This window comes from Ziziphus jujuba, chromosome 5 (genome assembly GCF_031755915.1).
Source record: "Ziziphus jujuba cultivar Dongzao chromosome 5, ASM3175591v1".
Lineage (NCBI taxonomy): Eukaryota > Viridiplantae > Streptophyta > Magnoliopsida > Rosales > Rhamnaceae > Ziziphus > Ziziphus jujuba.
Genome location: NC_083383.1, coordinates 731,410 through 749,031, shown reverse-complemented (window position 1 = coordinate 749,031; position 17,622 = coordinate 731,410). Strand labels below are relative to the sequence as shown.

The 17,622-nt window shown below is 35.3% G+C and overlaps 2 protein-coding genes across 5 annotated transcripts; one reads left to right on the top strand and one right to left on the bottom strand.

Moving 5' to 3' along the window:
- The first annotated feature begins 9,553 nt into the window (after positions 1-9,553).
- LOC107416002 (protein PIN-LIKES 3) lies at positions 9,554-13,616 on the top strand. 4 transcript variants are annotated; one of them, XM_016024451.4, is made up of 12 exons: positions 9,554-9,671; positions 9,788-10,113; positions 10,467-10,633; positions 10,785-10,864; positions 10,987-11,111; positions 11,340-11,461; positions 11,841-12,074; positions 12,514-12,612; positions 12,704-12,804; positions 12,978-13,030; positions 13,113-13,298; positions 13,394-13,616. In XM_016024451.4, the coding sequence occupies exons 3-12, from the start codon at positions 10,499-10,501 to the stop codon at positions 13,516-13,518; spliced, it is 1,260 nt and encodes a 419-aa protein (XP_015879937.3). In that variant the 5' UTR covers positions 9,554-9,671; positions 9,788-10,113; positions 10,467-10,498; the 3' UTR covers positions 13,519-13,616. The 4 variants fall into 4 exon arrangements, with proteins under 4 accessions (XP_015879937.3, XP_048332412.2, XP_024928906.3 ...); XM_025073138.3 differs by lacking the exon at positions 9,554-9,671 and having other exon boundaries at positions 9,689-10,113; positions 10,476-10,633; XM_048476455.2 differs by lacking the exons at positions 9,554-9,671; positions 12,514-12,612 and having other exon boundaries at positions 9,686-10,113.
- On the bottom strand, positions 13,598-15,808 carry LOC107416003 (cell division control protein 2 homolog D). The gene is made up of 8 exons (XM_016024454.4): positions 15,477-15,808; positions 15,047-15,188; positions 14,877-14,938; positions 14,670-14,781; positions 14,433-14,526; positions 14,266-14,335; positions 14,033-14,171; positions 13,598-13,938 (listed from the first exon to the last, which is right to left on the bottom strand). Exons 1-8 carry the CDS (start codon positions 15,698-15,700, stop codon positions 13,846-13,848), a joined length of 936 nt encoding a protein of 311 aa, XP_015879940.3. The 5' UTR covers positions 15,701-15,808; the 3' UTR covers positions 13,598-13,845.
- Between the last annotated feature and the right edge of the window lie 1,814 nt (positions 15,809-17,622).

The window sequence follows — 17,622 nt, the reverse complement described above, 5'->3', positions numbered from 1 at the left end:
TGGGGCACCCCAAGCTGCAGCAATTGCAGCTGCCATGAACTTGCAAGCATAATTTGGCAAATATTCAGCACTGCCTGAGCAGTGATCACTATGAACCAGAGCTTGAGATAAACACGTACAATAAGTACGATTTTCCCCCAAAATGAAAATGCTAGATGGAAAGTCTTCCACAAGGAAACTCTGGGGGCAGTACTTGCCATCAGGCAAAATCACTCGACCAGGAGATCGCAAACTCTACATGGTTTATGCTTGTCTTCCTGATATACATGGTTTATGCTTGTCTTTCCTGATATACTAGTTTTCTACATGGTTTATGCTTGTCTCCTGATATACATGGTTTATGCTTGTCTTCCTGATATACTTTATTAACTTTTTCCAACTTATTTTTCTATGTCTACAAATTTAAATTCATTTTATCTTCTCCCAAAGCGTGGGTAAAGTTGTTTAGTTTTTTCGGGAAAATGCGTGGGTAAGCTTTGAGTAATTAATTTCCAGAAATCCTATTTATTAATTTCTTCCTTAAGCATTAAGTTCTGAATCCTTGGGACACCTAGAAAAGAAAACAAACCTTATGTTCATATGAAATATGCATGTCATCTGCGGTTCTTTTTCTTCTGTTGCGTGATTTAGTGAAAGCTTTCCCTTCTTTTTCCTTGAACAGTTGAGGAAAGCCTTTTGTTTTCTTGGGCACACCTTTTTTTTCTTGAATTTTTTATCTTCCTGGATTAGCAATAAATATTGAATAAGTTGTCTCGATCATGCACAAATTTTGGACCCTTTTTATTTATTATTATTATTATTATTATTTTTCTCTTTCTTTTGTTTATTGCTTTCAATGGCACAAGGGATGTTCAATTTTGTCTTTGCCCATTGCTTCGCTTGTCAATCGGGGTCTTCCAGGGGAGGCAGTCATGGACTCATGGTGCAATACTATTTCCTTTAGTTTTTGTTTTACTTAAATGGATCTGTTTATGTTGGATTTTTGGACAAAAAACACAGTAAAACGAAAGTAAAGAAAAGAAGCTTTTTTTGGTGTGAAAAACTTATATCATTTATTTCTGGACAAAAATATATAAACATAAGCTTACAATAGTAAATCACCTACTTTTCACCTACTACTGCAGTAATCATACCACCAAAAGACAAGTCATACTTTGGTTACCTAATACAACAGTGTTTTACCAAAAAGCTGAATATAAAGTAACTAAACATCAAAAAGAAACTAAGACACCAACAAAAGTGTCATTACACTGACACTCCTCCTTGACACTTTTGCTGGAAACACTAAGATCATTTTTTAATGTTTCAAACCTTTTTCTTGGCAAGGCTTTTGTCAAAATATCAGCAAGTTGGATCCCAGACTTGCAATGAACCAGCTTCACTTTACCATTTCTTTCAACTTATAAACTTTGTCTTCCTTTCCTTGAACAACAAAGCTTTCAGGTTGTTCAACATACATTTCTTCTTGCAAGTAACCATTTAGAAATACGGATTTCACATCTAACTGGTAAACTTTCCAACCTTTTTTAGCAGCAAGAGCTAGTAGAAATTTGATTGTTTCATGCCTTGCAACTGGTGCAAACGTATCTCCACAATCAATACCTGATTGCTGCACATAATTCTTTTTCTACCAATCTTGCTTTATGCTTGTTTATAGTACCATCTACATTGAGCTTGGTCCTAAAGACCCACTTCACTTCAAGTTCCTTTTTGCCTTGAAGTTTTTTCACAAACTCCCAAGTCTTGTTTTTGTTTATCGTGCTGATTTTAGTTTCCATGGCTTCTCTTCGTGTCTCAAACTGATTTGCATTATAGAAAATAATTGGATCACACAATGCTAGGTGGCATCTCTCATATACATCTGTCAAGGATCTTATACCTCGAACATCGACCAGGGATCTTGTACCTCGGACATTGGTCACGGGTCTTTTACCTCGGACATCGGTCAACGGTCTTCTACCTCGGACATCGGTCAGGGGTCTTTTACCTCGGACATCGGACAAAGGTCTTATACTTCGGACATCAGTCATGGGTCTTTTACCTCGGACATCAGTCAACGATCTTCTACCTCGGACATCAGTCAGGGATCTTTTACCTCGGACATCGGCCAGGGGTCTTGTACCTTGGATATCGGTCATAGGTCTTTTACCTCGGACATCGGACAAAGGTCTTATACCTCGGACATCGATCAAGGGTCTTTTACCTCGGTCATCAGTCAACGATCTTCTACCTCGGACATCGATCAGGGATATTTTACCTCGGACATCGGACAGAGGTCTTCTACCTCGGACATCGGACAGGGATCTTTTACCTTGGACATCAGATGGGTGTCTTGTATCTCGGACACTTTTCTCAGATGCATCAGTCAGAGGTCTTGTACCTCGGATGCTTATCTCGGATGCATCAGCTAGAGGTCTTGTGCCTCGGATGCTTATCTCGGATGCATCAGTGAAGGGTCTTGTACCTTGGTTTCCAATGACATTTTCATCATCTGAATTAGCCTCCTCCTTAATTTCATCATGTTCTTGAATAAAATTCTCTTCTGAGGCTTGAACCTCACTTTTTTTCCTATTCCATTCTACTTCAAAGCTTTTATTTTTCATTCCAACATTTAGAATTTCGCTTCCATGTTGATCATATATTGTGCAAGACTTATCTTGAAAATTCAAAGAATATCCATTTTCAAGCATTTGTCCCACACTCAACAAGCTTTGATTAATTTCAGGTACATATAACACATTTGAAATGAGTTTAGTACCTGTTGAAGTTTTCACAGCCACATCTCCTTTGCCTTAAACTTGAATAAAGTCTCCATTTCTAATTTGAACTTGGGAAACAAAGCTTCTATCTAAGCACTTGAAGAGATCAGCATCATGTGACAGGAACCGCCCCGGGAACCCTCCCAGGACCTCCCGGGTGATCCCGCCTAGTGAAGTCCCACTGGACAATCCCTAGAAAATATCCAATGGAACCTCACCTTAAAACGTAGATAATTAAACACCAGCATTAACATTAATACCTCAATCAATATATATATATATAAATAAGTCCACAACCGGCCTACTGTACTACAGGCCATAACTACACACATGAGTACCATGGTCTCTACTGAGTTCCATAATTAAAATCAGAGCATTCTAAGAGTGTCAACAAATTCTATGAGTACAAATAAGTAATAAATAAATCCAGAAGATAATAATAGGTGAAGAAAGGATAAATACGGCTGCTGTAGTGGAAGGAAACAAGCAATAAGCTATGCGCAAGGTAGACTGCTACTAGCTGCCTGGGCCTAGGGGAACGAATTTAAAACAATAAAATGTAAGATAAAAAAATCTCAGTGAGTGGCATAGTATAATAGAAAAATAATGATTTATTTCTGAAAAATCTTTCTCTCAAGACCTCTCATTCCACTCGTTGAAAAGTTCCCCGTTTAAAAATCATTTCACAAAATCCAAACTTGTACCCTAATTAATATCATAAAAATCAATGCTCAAAAGTATGAATGAACGATCATTGTAATATTATGAAATGTCTCAAATCCAGATATAAACATTTGAGCATAAACTATAATAAATAAAGTTCCACCAAATAAATATGAAAATACAGAAATCACCGCAATATTTGTAAATCAACAATATATACAAACATATACAATGTACCATACAATGTATCAATCTGTAAACCGTGGGATACACCCACCTCATGACCCTCAATATATGAATGGTGTCATGGAAATAATAAATAACCGTCGGGACGTACCCAACCTCACGGTCCGTGGCAATAATAAACCGTTGGATGACACCAACCTCACGGCACCGTGGTAATAATAATAAACCGTCGGATAAACCTGACCTCACATTCCGTGGTAATAATAGATAACCGTTGGATGAAACCAATCTCACGACACCATGGTAAACCTAGCGCGCGGTAATATAATATAATATAATACTGATCCAAGGTATTGACATTACATGGTACATCAATTTAAAAATAACCAATAAAGTATACATGAAAAAATCTTGTAAGATTATATATATACTTTTCCAAACGATACTGTATCATAAATCATAATTTAACATTTAAACTTCCACCGCTTAATTAAATGCTTCAAAATCTCAAAACATCATTTCATACGAAAACTAGAAATACCACAGTGAAATATATTCACCATAAACCAATTTTAAGCACATAAAATTATAAAATATTTGATCATATTTAAAATCATATGATTTTCAATCTGGTTTCTCAAACCAAATAGTTTCCAAAATGATTTAAAATCTCAATTTAATTACCAAGATATTTAAATACCACAAGTCCATTTATGGATCCATTAAAATTGAAAATCACTTAAAATATTATCAAAAGTCATATAAAATGATAACACATATATGTGAAAGCAAATATTTATATATGCATAAAACAACATTTCAATCAAATGATATATACGTAAAATATTTAAACCACATATATACTATACTATATACCCAAATCATTTAAAAATGATGTAACCGCTCACAGTACTGTAGATGCTCATGCCTGCTCCTCTACAGGATTGCCTCCAGGCTCAACTCGAATGCCTATAATATAATAAAATATTTTTCAGGCTCCAAACAACTAAACCAGAGATACTTGTATAACCCAAATGTCTCAAAATGATTTATAGTACTACAAAATTGCATAAATTGGACACCAGGCAGTCTAATTATACCGCGTGTCCTTAGGACCCGATACCCAAAATTGGGGATTTTTACCCGAAGCCTAATATTTCAAAATCAAACCACCTATTGGGTCCTAATAATATCCAATTTCACTAATTCAACTCCAATTTTAACTAATTTGACTAATTTTATCCAAACACAGTCCCCAACTTATCTAAAAATTAACTAATTGATCCAAAAATGGAAAAATTATCAAATGACCTCCAAAATTCACAAACTTTATATTGACGGAAAGCCCAAGAGACAAGGAACTCATCAGTATGCTCACCTTAGTCCAAAGTTTCCTCTGATGGCCGAAAAACACTGTTGAAGCGTCGGCCGAACTTCCCGTTGTCGGATCTTTCAAATGGTGAGGAATCTAGACAAAATAACCATGGAAATGAGCTCAGAGGGGTCAAAAATAGTGGAAAAGGTGTATGGGTTGGCCTGAAACGGCCAAAAAATGAGAAAATTCGACGACCCGATCTGGGCCCGTCCGGCCGCTTCTTGTCGTGAAATTTCACTGCTGAGCTCACCTTCAAGTGACCTTCCTAGGTGGCTGGTGCGTGTAAGTGGTGGTTGGTCGGAAATGGGCAAAACAGCAGTGACCCGGTTCGACGGTAAACGGGTCGCAACGACCCAATTTGGACCCACGGGTCTGAGGAGAGAATTTCTCGGGTTTTGGGAAAAAAAATGGGTATTTTGGGCTTTGTTTCCTATTTGACTCGCTTACCTAGGCTTATATAAAGCGTTGGGTCACTAACAGACAAAAACTGGGGACTGGCTTGGACACTGATTTAAAACTTATGCTTAAAATTTCTCAGAACCATAACTTTTTATCCATAACTCAGAATTTGGCATGCCGCCAGTCTATGAACTCGTATCGACGAGATCTACACAATGATACCTTGGTCAAACCAAAATATTGGCTATTGAAAAAGTCAACTTAAATCCATATATTGTTCACTTGGTCAAACTTAGTCAATTTGGTCAAACTTGTTTAATCATGTATATATATATATATATATATATATATTTTGGTACAGGGTGTTACATCATGTGTCATGTGTTGAGTACAACCACTATCCACCAACCAAGCTTCTTTGCTACCATTTTCTGCATAACATGTAGCAACAAACAGCCTTTCCTCACTTTGCCATGCTTCATCAGCAACTTGTACTTGGTGTGCTTGTTGTATTGGCTCTCCTTTGTTTTTGCAAACTTTTTCAACATGTCCAAGTTGTTTGCACGCTCTACATTGAACATTAGGCCTAAACTAGCAATATTTTTCAGAATGGTTGTCCTTTTTGCAATGAGAGCACATCACAAACTTCTTTCTTTCACCCTCTCTGTTTGTACCAACACCATCTCATCCTTTGTCATTACTTCCTCCACCTTACTACTTCCTTTGGTTATTGCTTGCTGGAGACTTGCCTTTTTGTAGTGCTAGAAAAGCACTTTCTAAAGCCTCTTCTTGTCTTATAGATCTTCTTTGTTCAGTTGCTTGTAAAGCATTAACAAACTCTGACAAAGAAATCTGATTCAAGTCTTTTGACTCCTCCAAGGATGAAATCTTTGATTCGAACTTCTCTGTTAAGCTGACCAGCACTTTCTTCACAACTCTTCTGTCACTCAGCTCCTCTCCAAGAATTCTGATTTGGTTTACTACCTTCATTAGTCTGTCAATGAAGTCTTTTTCCAACTTAGAATCCTTCATTCTTAAAGTTTCGAACTCCCTCATTAAGTTCAATACCTACATTTGTCTTGTTCTTGCACTTCCCTGGAACTCTTCTTTCAGCTTGTCCTAGACCTTTTTGGCTGTAGTGCAAGCCATAATTTTGGTGAACATCACATCTGAAACACCAGCATGTAAAGCAAATAAAGCCTTAAATGTTTTTGCAACCTCCTCACTATGTTGCTTTATTTGTGCAATAGTGGGATTTGCCGTCAAAAGGGGAGGATTTCTATTGATCTCTACAACTTCCCACAAGTCAAAAGCTTGAAGGTAAGCTTTCATTTTTATAGACCACATGGCATAATTTTCTCCAGAAAATATAGGAGGTGATGGAGCAGAAAAATGAGTTGAAGCCATTTAAAAGGAAGGAAAGGTAGAAGGAAAGTTTCTTGTATTTTTTGCTATTTCACTCACAGCCCCTCTAAGATCATTAGGGCTCTAATACCATTTGTTGGATTTTTGGACAAAAAACACAGCAAAACGAAAGGAAAGAAAAGAAAGTTTTTCTGGTGTGAAAAACTTATATCATTCATTTCTGGACAAAAATATATAAACATAAGCTTACAACAGTACATCACCTACTTTTCACCTACTATTGCAGTAATCATACCACCAAAAGACAAGACATACTTTGGTTACCTAATACAACAGTATTTTACCAAAAAGCTGAATATAAAGTAACTAAACATCAAAAAGAAACTAAATATAAAGTAACTAAACATCAAAAAGAAACTAAGCCACCAACAAAAGTATCATTACACTAACAGTTTAGGAGTCTGCTATTTCATGCCTTTTTTTTTTTTTTTGGTTGGATTTGCATGATTCATGGGTTTGCTGGTTTCTATAACGTATTTGTTGATTTTGGTTTATTGTTATTGCAAGTTATGAGATTCAGAACCAACAAATGCGATATATGTGACTTCTCTCTTAATAGAGGCTTGTTGTGCTCAGTGCACGTTATTTTCCACCAAAAGAAATGCGATATATGTGACAGATTTTTCTAAGGTCAAGGGAGACAGGAATATTAAATTGAAGAGTATGTTTAGCAGTAAAGCATCACCAGCCACCTCTTGGACCTTAGTTTAATATAATTTCTGCTCTACTTAAATGCGACGTTATATATTGTATATTGTTATGGCTGGTCTGCCTCTGCCTAAACAGTGGATGCGAATGATGATATATATATATATGAGGAGGTCACCTCTGCACCATAGAATTTCATTGTATATATATTTATGACATTTGGGGCTTATAACAAGGTTTGAAGTGTTGACATTGAGTGCGTGCGGTTATTTTGCTTATTGTGCGATTTTGGTTGATGCTGCTATTCTATTCATGGTTGTGGTTTAAAAACGGTGAAATTGTTTGTGTATCTACAGATGGTGTTATTTAAGTTAAAGTAAATTTTACCAATTGAGGTGACTCGTGTGGTATGGTCCTACTTGGCTTGGCTTGGCTTTAGGGAACATTGACGTGTTGATCGATCATATAATACTGGAATTGTTAAGAGTAATCCGGCGTTATTGATAAATTAAGCAGATGAATTATTATGAAAATAGAAATAAAAGTTTGGGTGGAGGGAAGAGATGGTTGGACTTAGCGGGTGTGGAAACTGGAAAATATTGAAATGAATTAATAGAAGCAGGAAGATGTTATTATCATGGTTGCAAAATGCAAATTGGCATTGGTTCTATTATGATGGCGTGCACTGTGTAACAGAAAGGTTGGCTAAGTCAAGCGGAGTACGTTTTCTTTGAAATATTCATCAATTTTTTATTTTTTTATTTTTTTATATATACTATAAAGTCTGTCTGCTGCAAATTAACAAGAGACGTGTTCCCACGTGTATCCTCTATGTCTGTATAATCTATTAAAATGATGAAGAGCCTGGTTCATCTTTTTCTCATCCTCATTGCCGTCCTTTTGCTTAAAGAATCTAATCTCAACCAAAACTGCGAATAGCAGTTGAGTTTAATGAACTTTATAATTTGGGCGATCGAGGGGGGACATGATGATTCATGAGGGAGGACCCAAAGTCAGGACCGTCTCAAGAATTTTCGAGGCCCCAGGCAAAAAAAAAACAATATTTGAGGCCTTAATTAAATATTACTTTTGATAAAATAGATTTTTTTATGTAAAATTTATATTATTTTTTGGCTTTTTTAATGTAAAGGTATTAATTAAATTTTTAAATTCAAGATTGATAATAATTATTTTTTAATTAATAAAATTATTAAATTTTTTAATTTTTTTGAATATAAAATTTTATTAATTTTAATTTTGAAAAACTTATTTTTACTAGAGCTATACTAACACAAAATAATAAATCCATACATTGCAAAAAAAAATTAATTTTTTAATAGAATTTATTATTTCAAGTACTATTTTTTATTTATGAATTTATTTTTTCTTTTAGATTTTTAGTTTTCAAAATAAACCTAATCAATTTATTTGAATTAAGATACGATAAAGAGTAAAAAATGAAAGCATAAACTATAGAAACATAAAATCTAGTTTTTTATAAATAGCAATAACAATTAATAAATAATTAAAATCTTAAATTTATAGAAAACAAAGAAGAAAAATTAAAAATATTATGAGAATGAATAATATAAGTTCATTAAAATAAATAATAATTTACAAATTTATCTTTTATTTTAGAATCATTTGGATCAAAATTGCAAATTATATAGGTTGGATATCAAAATTAAATAAATATAAAAAATGAATGAATAAAATAAAGATGAAAATAAATGAGCTAGATGAAAAAAAATGTATAAACAAAAAAGAAAAAGTATATAAATAAGAAGAATATTTAATTTTTTTATCATTAAAATCTAATCAATTATAAAATATAAAATATTTAATTAGATTTAATTGATATTATTTTTTAAAAATAAAAATAATTAAAAATAATTATTACATCGATTAGAATTTATCCAAAAAAATAAATAATCAATTAAAAATAATTTAAAATTATTTTAAAATCAAAATTATTATATTTTCAAAATAAACTAATAATTATATTCTATTTAATTAATACATATATATATTATATGTATAAATATTTTTTTAGCCATTGGCCTTAGTAGGCTATGACTTTAAGGCGGCCCTGCCCAAAGTGAAAGTACAAGTGGAGTTTTAATATAATAATATATATATATATATATATCACCAAGACTAAGATTAGATTGGTGAATTCTGAAAGTTCCATTTTGCTGACCGCAGTCTTAAACGTGGTAAGAAACATTTTTTTTTGTTTTTTTTTTTTTTTTGGGGGTAAATAAGGTGATGCGAAATTCAAATAGTCTGTGTTTGTTTTATTTATTTATTAATTATTTACGTGGTACTGGAGGAGGATGCGGTGCCATCTCTCGCTCAAGGAAAAGACTCTCTCTCCTTCTCTGCGTCTCACCTTGTCCGTCGTGTCCCTCTCTCAATCTGCATTTGTAGTTTTAAGGAACTGCAAGACACAGACAAACACATACACAGGGTGCTGAAATATTCCCTCAACGATAGTTATGATTGTTTTGCGCTTCCACTGCACCTTGAGGACAGGTTGTTCGCCGCCAAGGATATCTGCATGGACCAAGGACCAATCCATATCCTAATTTACCGCCATTATTTTTTTCGGAAACCGAAACCAATATCCATATACCACCACCACCAAATCATCGCTAGGTCTCTCTCTCTCTCTCATATTTCCTTTTGTGGCTTTCTTCATCATGCTTTACCAAGTTTTATTAATTTCATTTTTTATTTCGTTTTTTTGGAATTTTACGAATGTTAGGAATTCAAATAAATATAATAAACAAAACGTTGCCGGATCTACATTGCTTTGCCTGTCCCACATTCTTTTCTCTTCTTGTTTGTGAAAATGGATTTTTTTTTTTTTTTTGTCCTTTTCTCAGTTGTTTTTGTTCGGTTTGTGGAGCTACATTTATGCTCAAAGAATCTGGCCTTACATAATATTCTGATATTTTTGTTAATTATTACTATTTGTAAATTTGGCTTAAATACGGCCTTTAATTTAGTGATCATAGATATAGTGAAAGAAACCTGTCAAATGGAGCTTTTTCGACTCTTCATCACCGCGTCGATTCCGGTGTTGAAAGTTTTGTTAGTTACTGCACTCGGCTCTTATCTTGCTCTGGATCGCGTCAACATCTTGGGTGCCGAAACCAGAAAGCACTTAAACACCGTAAGTTCAACATTATTGTAATAAACAATACTACTTTCTTTCATGTTTTTTAATATTTTTTTAATTTTCAGGAGTTTCAGTGATCGATTTATACGAGCATTATTAACGAGGTTTCATTCTAATTTCTAAATTGCCAATTTTCAATAAGCAGATTGTTTTCTATGTGTTCAATCCTGCGCTTGTCAGCTCCAATCTTGCAAAAACAATAACATACGATAGCATGGTTAAGTTGTGAGTTAAAACTATGGCCACGGCCACTGCATCAATTTTGTGTAATCAATTCAACCCTAGCGTTGCCTAACAACTATTAATACGTATATAATGACAATTGAATAAATGAATGAACATGGTAGGTGGTTCATGCCTGTCAACATCCTTATCACATTTATTATTGGCTCAATTCTTGGATGGATCGTCATTCAATTTACAAGGCCACCTACGCATTTACGTGGCCTTATATTGGGTTGTTGTGCTGCAGGTACACACATTAATTACCCTTCTCTACCTTCTATTTTATTCATCTCTTTGCTTCCATCAATTTCTTTGTGATAAAATAGGCGTCACTAGATTATGTGCCCTATGTATTATATTCACAAATATTTGTGATTGACTCTAGATAATGGAATTTGTTCAATGAGCTGAACAGTAAAAGCAAGCATTTTTTTTTTGTAATCTTAAATTGGTTGTTGCTGAGTTGATTGAGCAGGTAATTTGGGGAATCTGCTCCTCATTATAATTCCAGCGGTTTGCAAGGAAAAAGGAAGCCCATTTGGAAATTCTGGCGCATGTTATACCTATGGACTGGCCTATGCTTCACTTTCAATGGCAGTAAGTTTTTCCTTTTCCTTTTCTTTTGAGTACTGACATTCAATATTTATCACTCAATACTCGTACAACAAAAAAGGTTATACATCAATAAATGCATATCTAATTTATGCACTTAGAAAACATGATGATCCCATTATAGTACATATAAGGTTCCAACTTATGTTTCTTACTTTGTATGCTACGAGTTAAAAAAAATAATAATAATAATACCTTTATTCATGAGTTGCAATTGTGAATTAGCAAGTTATGCCATCTACTTCGAAAAGATGTGTGTATATATGTAGAAAAAAGGCCAAAAAAAAAAAAAAAAAGAGAGAGAATATTATTGTCAAGCATCTAGTTTCTCATTTGGTTCAAACCTTTTGGCATGAATTTTCAGATAGGTGCCATTTATCTTTGGTCCTACGTGTATAACATCGTACGGATATCTTCAAGGAGCAGCAAGGATACCGGAGGAAAGGACTTTTCTATCAGCAAGTCGTCCAGGGAATCCTCCATATCAGACCTTGGGAATCGCACAGAACCACTACTTTCTTCCAAGGAATTTGGAGTAACTGAAGATGATATAGATCACTATGCACTGCCTCGCACCTTATCTGAAGGAAAAGCTGAGGTTTTTACTGTTTTAAGTTGAACATCAACCTTTTATTTTTTTTAATTCATTATAGGAATTCTTAATATAACTTTTCTAGTTGCGATGGAACCTTTCTTCTTTCTTTTTTTCTTTCTTCTTCTTCTTCATTTTTTTTTTTTTTTTAAATACTATTTCATTCTCATCTAAATAAGTAATGTATCTACTTTTTTCCTATAAAGTTTGAGGCTTCTTGTGAAAAACCAGTAAGACAGAGGCATGAAAGAAGAATCCTACTCTGCTCTGATAATCTCCTTGAGCCACTTTGACCTCCTAAGTGAAAAATAGTCTCAATGATATTAATGATATTCCCCTTATATTTTCATTTCCATCTCCTACCATATTAACATTTACTCATATCTTTAATAATCATTTATATGTTAATATCGGAATGTGCTCCAACTTAAACTTTATATGGCAGGTGGCAGTTGCTGATCATTTAGGAATAAAGCAACGCTTTGCCATGCTGTTTAAGAAGCTTAACCTCAAGTCGTTATTTGCTCCTTCAACTATTGGAGCTGTATGACCTTTTTAGCATACCATTTTTGTTGTTACACACATTTTGATCTTATTTTCGAGAAACCGACTGAACTTGCTTCATTTACTTGTAGCTTGTTGGCTTTGCAATTGGAATAGTCCCTCAGATTAGAAAGTCCTTGATAGGAGATGAGGCTCCTCTTCGAGTGATCCAAGACACAGCTTCCTTGTTGGGGTATGAAACGATCTACAAGCTACAATCCATTAGATTGGATTGGTCTAAACATTAGAAAGAAAGAGATATCCTAGAAAATTATTGAATGTTTTTTCATCAATTTTTAGAACTCAGAAACTTCGTCTTCTAAAATCTCATTAGTCTTCTATATTATCTATTGATGACTACTGCAGAGAAGGAGCAATCCCAACTCTCACACTAATAATTGGAGGAAATCTTCTCAAAGGTATATATGATGATCTGAGGTCTCTCCTTAACATGTATCATGTTGACAATAGAAAACTTGTAAGTTGCATTTAATCTATCAGGTTTGAAAGGGTCGGGCATGCAGAAATCTATTATTCTTGGCATTGTACTTGCTCGTTATATTGCCCTGCCACTCACAGGTATGTTGATTGTTAAGGGGGCAATTAGATTAGGATTTGTACACTCTGATCCATTGTACCAGTTCGTACTTCTACTTCAATTTGCACTTCCACCTGCTATGAATATAGGTATGAATGTTTCCCAAATCCAATTTTATTTTCTTCCACTACTTGCGGGGGGTTGTTTTTAGCGTTAGTTTTTACTTCCTATATATGTATGGCAGGAACCATTACTCAATTGTTTGGAGCTGGAGAGAGTGAATGTTCAGTCATCATGCTGTGGACATATGCCTTGGCTTCAATTTCACTTACTTTCTGGTCCACCTTCTTCATGTGGCTTGTGGTCTGAAGTGTTTGACCTTTCAACATATTTTTTGTAACATATTTTTGCCAATGTTAATTCAATTTTGATGTTTTCTATCAGAGAATTATCAACTAATCATAACATATTTAACACAACTGCTATCATAACATATATTTAACACAACTGCCAGATTTAAGGAATGTGGAATAATCAGAAACAGTTTTTTTACTTGAACAAACGAAACATTGACAAATTCAACACAACTAACATATATGCTTGAGGGAAGCAAATAACATTCACTAAAACTTCTGTTAGCTTGTTCATCAAAAGGAACAATCTCGATCCGCATTAGCTTTGCTGTGTTTGCTCAGTTCAGAGACCAGCCTTGTTCAGGTCGTCAAAGTAAGGGTGCTCCATAGCTTTCTTTGCTGAAATACGCTTGGAGGGCTCATACTGCAACATTTGCTGGAAACAAAGACACAAAACAGGTGTTGAATTTGCTGAATTTCAACAAAACATGAGATGAAAAAGTCAAATGTGAGCATAATATCTGACTTACAGCCAACAGATCCAACCCATCGTCATCCAAACCAGGAACGGCTTTAGACAAGCTTTGAGGGTTCCACTGGGGATACTCATGCCAGTTCATTAGTTTGCTTACACCTGGCCATATGTCTTCATTTGGAGTCCCTAACAACCTGCATCAACGGGACCAGAAGAAAAAAGGACCCTTAATAACGGGTAAGGAAAAAGAAAGGCACTATCATATATCTTCAGAACTAGAACTGGAACCTGAATATATGCAGGAGCTGTTGCAGCTCAGAATCTCCAGGGAAGAGTGCTTGCTTTGTGACAAGCTCAGCTACAATTGAGACATTAATAAAAGCAGTGAGGTTAGACATCAATTTTGATCTCAAAAAACAGTCCAAAACATAGAGGAAGGTGATGACGATCTCTACCAAATATGCAGGCAACAGACCACATATCTACTGCGGTTGAATAATGAGTAGACCCAAGAAGAACTTCAGGAGCTCTATACCACAGCGTCAATATCTGCAACACAGCAATAGCCATAACAACCAAGTTTTATAGTTTATATATAATTAGCCACGAAAGCTGTCTGTCCATCAAAATGCTTCATGAGTACACTAACAAAAAAACCAACAGCAACAACAACAACAACAAATAGTAAGTACCTCATGAGTATACTTCTTAATTGGAACAGTAAATGCTCGAGCTAGTCCAAGATCAGCAATTTTAAGTTGCATTGTCTTTCGGTCCATTAGAAGATTGTGAGGCTTAAGATCCCTGTGCATATAAAGACAGAGAATGAATGAATCCACAGGGAAACTTGAAACATAACAGGATTGGGAATTTCTCCGAGAGAGGAAAATGAAAATCACCTGTGCAAGATTCCATGACCATGGCAAAAAGCAACGCCCTTGCAAAGTTGGTACATCAGACTCTGCAAAAATCACCGTAACATTTATAGTGCAGTTAGTATCTAGGAAAACCGGACAGAGATATTTTTGGCAGGAAATTTGTTACAAACTAGCAACAAATCGTAACCTACTTTAACAATTTTGGAAGGTATACACTCTCCAGATTGACGGAAGCTGCGAATGAATTTCTTGAGATCGGTGTCCATGTACTCAAATACCAAGTACAGCACCGTCTTCCCTTCCTTATTCTGCCCTTGTTTCACATCCATCAACCTATTATGTTTATCATTGATAACAAAAGGAAGTTCAAATAAAATCAATACTCAAAACTCGAAAGAATTGATAGAAACAGAACCATGTCAAAACCAAACCCTAGAAGTGAGGTGCAAATTTTTACAGGCAAAGAAATCAGAGCAAGATCCAGCGCATAGTCGAATAAAAAAAAATTAAAAAAAAAAAATCAAAGTTGAAACAGAAAAAGAGAACGAAGCAAACCCTAGGGCATTAGTAGAAGTGAAGTGAAAATCTTGAAAGATGCAGAAAAAGAAGGATGTAAGTAACCTCACAACGTGGGGATCCCTAGAGAGCATGCGCAAGATGGAGACCTCACGGAGAGTGGTGGGAGGGACGCCTTCCTCATCCTCGTGGAGGCGAGTCTTTTTCAAGGCCACGATCTTCCCCGTTGCCTTCTCTCTCGCTCTGTACACCTTCCCGTATGTTCCTTCTCCTACCTTCTCCAATTTCTCAAACGCCTCCATTGCCGACCCCGAACACACTTTCTCCATTTCTCCTTTTCTTTGCTTCTCTCTCTCTCTCTCTCTCTCGTCGTTCTTGATTTTCTTTTAAAACCATAAGCAACGCGGACCCTTCAAATTTATAACCGTTGGGGCTGTCACTCACTGCGGGGGATTTTCGATCGTTGCCCAACGGCACCATTTTTTTTGAATTTCAAATTCTTATTTAACACCCTTTCTACTTTCCAAATTAAAAATGAAAATGTACCTTCCAGTCGGCTCCGCTCCAAGTTTTGGGTTGCTTACTGCTCTGGGCCCCATTATTATTTTTTCCCAAATAATTTGGGCTGGAGGCCCAATTAAATACATACTCTCTATAGAAGTTTTAGATTTATGTAACAAAAAACGGTATATATATATATATATATATCTATATATATCTTAAGCGTCTAGGAGAAATAAAATATAAAAAAAATCAAATAGAAAACATTTCAGATATAATAAATATTCCAACCATAACGCTTATTACAAAACCAATAAATTTAATAAAGGTTTAAGATTTTGTCCCTTTTTTTTGTTTTGGGGGTTAAATATGTTAGAGTTGGGCCTAGGCCCATTAGTGTGAATGATATGGGTTTTGGTTGTTGAGTTTTGATATAATATTTTTATTTATTTATTTTAAATAAAATAATCTTTTTGATATAGTGGGAGAGAGTTTTACGGGAGAAAAACTTCTAATGAGAGGTTGAAGGTTGCACGTACTGTAACTTTCTTTTTTTAATTTTATTTTTGGAGAGAAATATAGAAAGGAAAAAGAAAAAGAAAAGAAACAGTGGTAAAGTGAAGATACACAGAGAGTTCGCAGAGAAAAGCTTCAGAGGTGCTGTATCTGAAAGTTTTTGCAGCCGTTGTATCCTGGGAGACGTTCGCTACAAAACTCCTGCACCGGTGGGCGTAAAACGTCTTAAGGACACTGTGGTATCACACAGGCCTCGGTCGACCTTTCTAGAAAGATACAGATCAAGTTCAAAGACCTACAGGTTCAAAAATACTTTATTTATTTTTATTTATTTTGTATTAAATTATCCACATGTATTTACATATATTCATCTATGATATTTTCCCAACAATCTTAAGACGTTTTAATAATTTTTATATATGTAAATATAATGTGGAAATTTAAATTGTTTACTATGTTATTGTTTACTGTTAAATATTTCCATGTGTGTTTCACCGTTGAAACAAGGAGAAAAAAAAAAAAATTTGGTAAACCCGTGGGTATAAAAATTTATGCGTAATTATTAATTTTTTGTTTTTGATCAAAAATCTTTCCAAAATTGAATTGCCCATAAATTTTTAAACATTTTGGTGTATTTTTGGTAATTTTTCGGCCACTGGGAGAGTGGAAAAAAGAAGAAAAATTCTTGCTGGGTCGTATAACCCGTTTACCAGAGAAACCGGGTCAAAATGACCCCGTTGAAGGTTGAAGAAGAAAAGAAATAGGCTTTGGGCTGTATCTGAAAGGCTGGGCCGGTTTTTAAATGTTATTGGGTCAGGCCCAGTTCTAAAGCCTAGAGCAGGTTAGAACAGGCTACTGTTTAACCCAGGACCCAGGCCCGATTGAGATCAAGGCCCAAGAGATCCGGTCCAATGGCAAATGGGCTTACACGTGTCGTCCAAACAATGAGCCACGTGTCGCCCAATGGATGGAACACGTGTCGCTCTGGTACAGATGACACGTGTCTCATTCTCGGACGGCCACGTTTCATGCTCTGGACAGTCCACGTGTCGACCTGCTACAGGTGACACGTGTCTATCTCCAGTTGCGACACGTGTCATAAATAGTGCCAACAGGATCGCCACGTGGCATGTCCACGTCATCAGTGTGATGACGTGGCCTGGTGCCTTGTCAGTATGGTATGATATGGCGGTTACACGTCACCAGGATGATGACATGGCAGGGAGCCACGTCA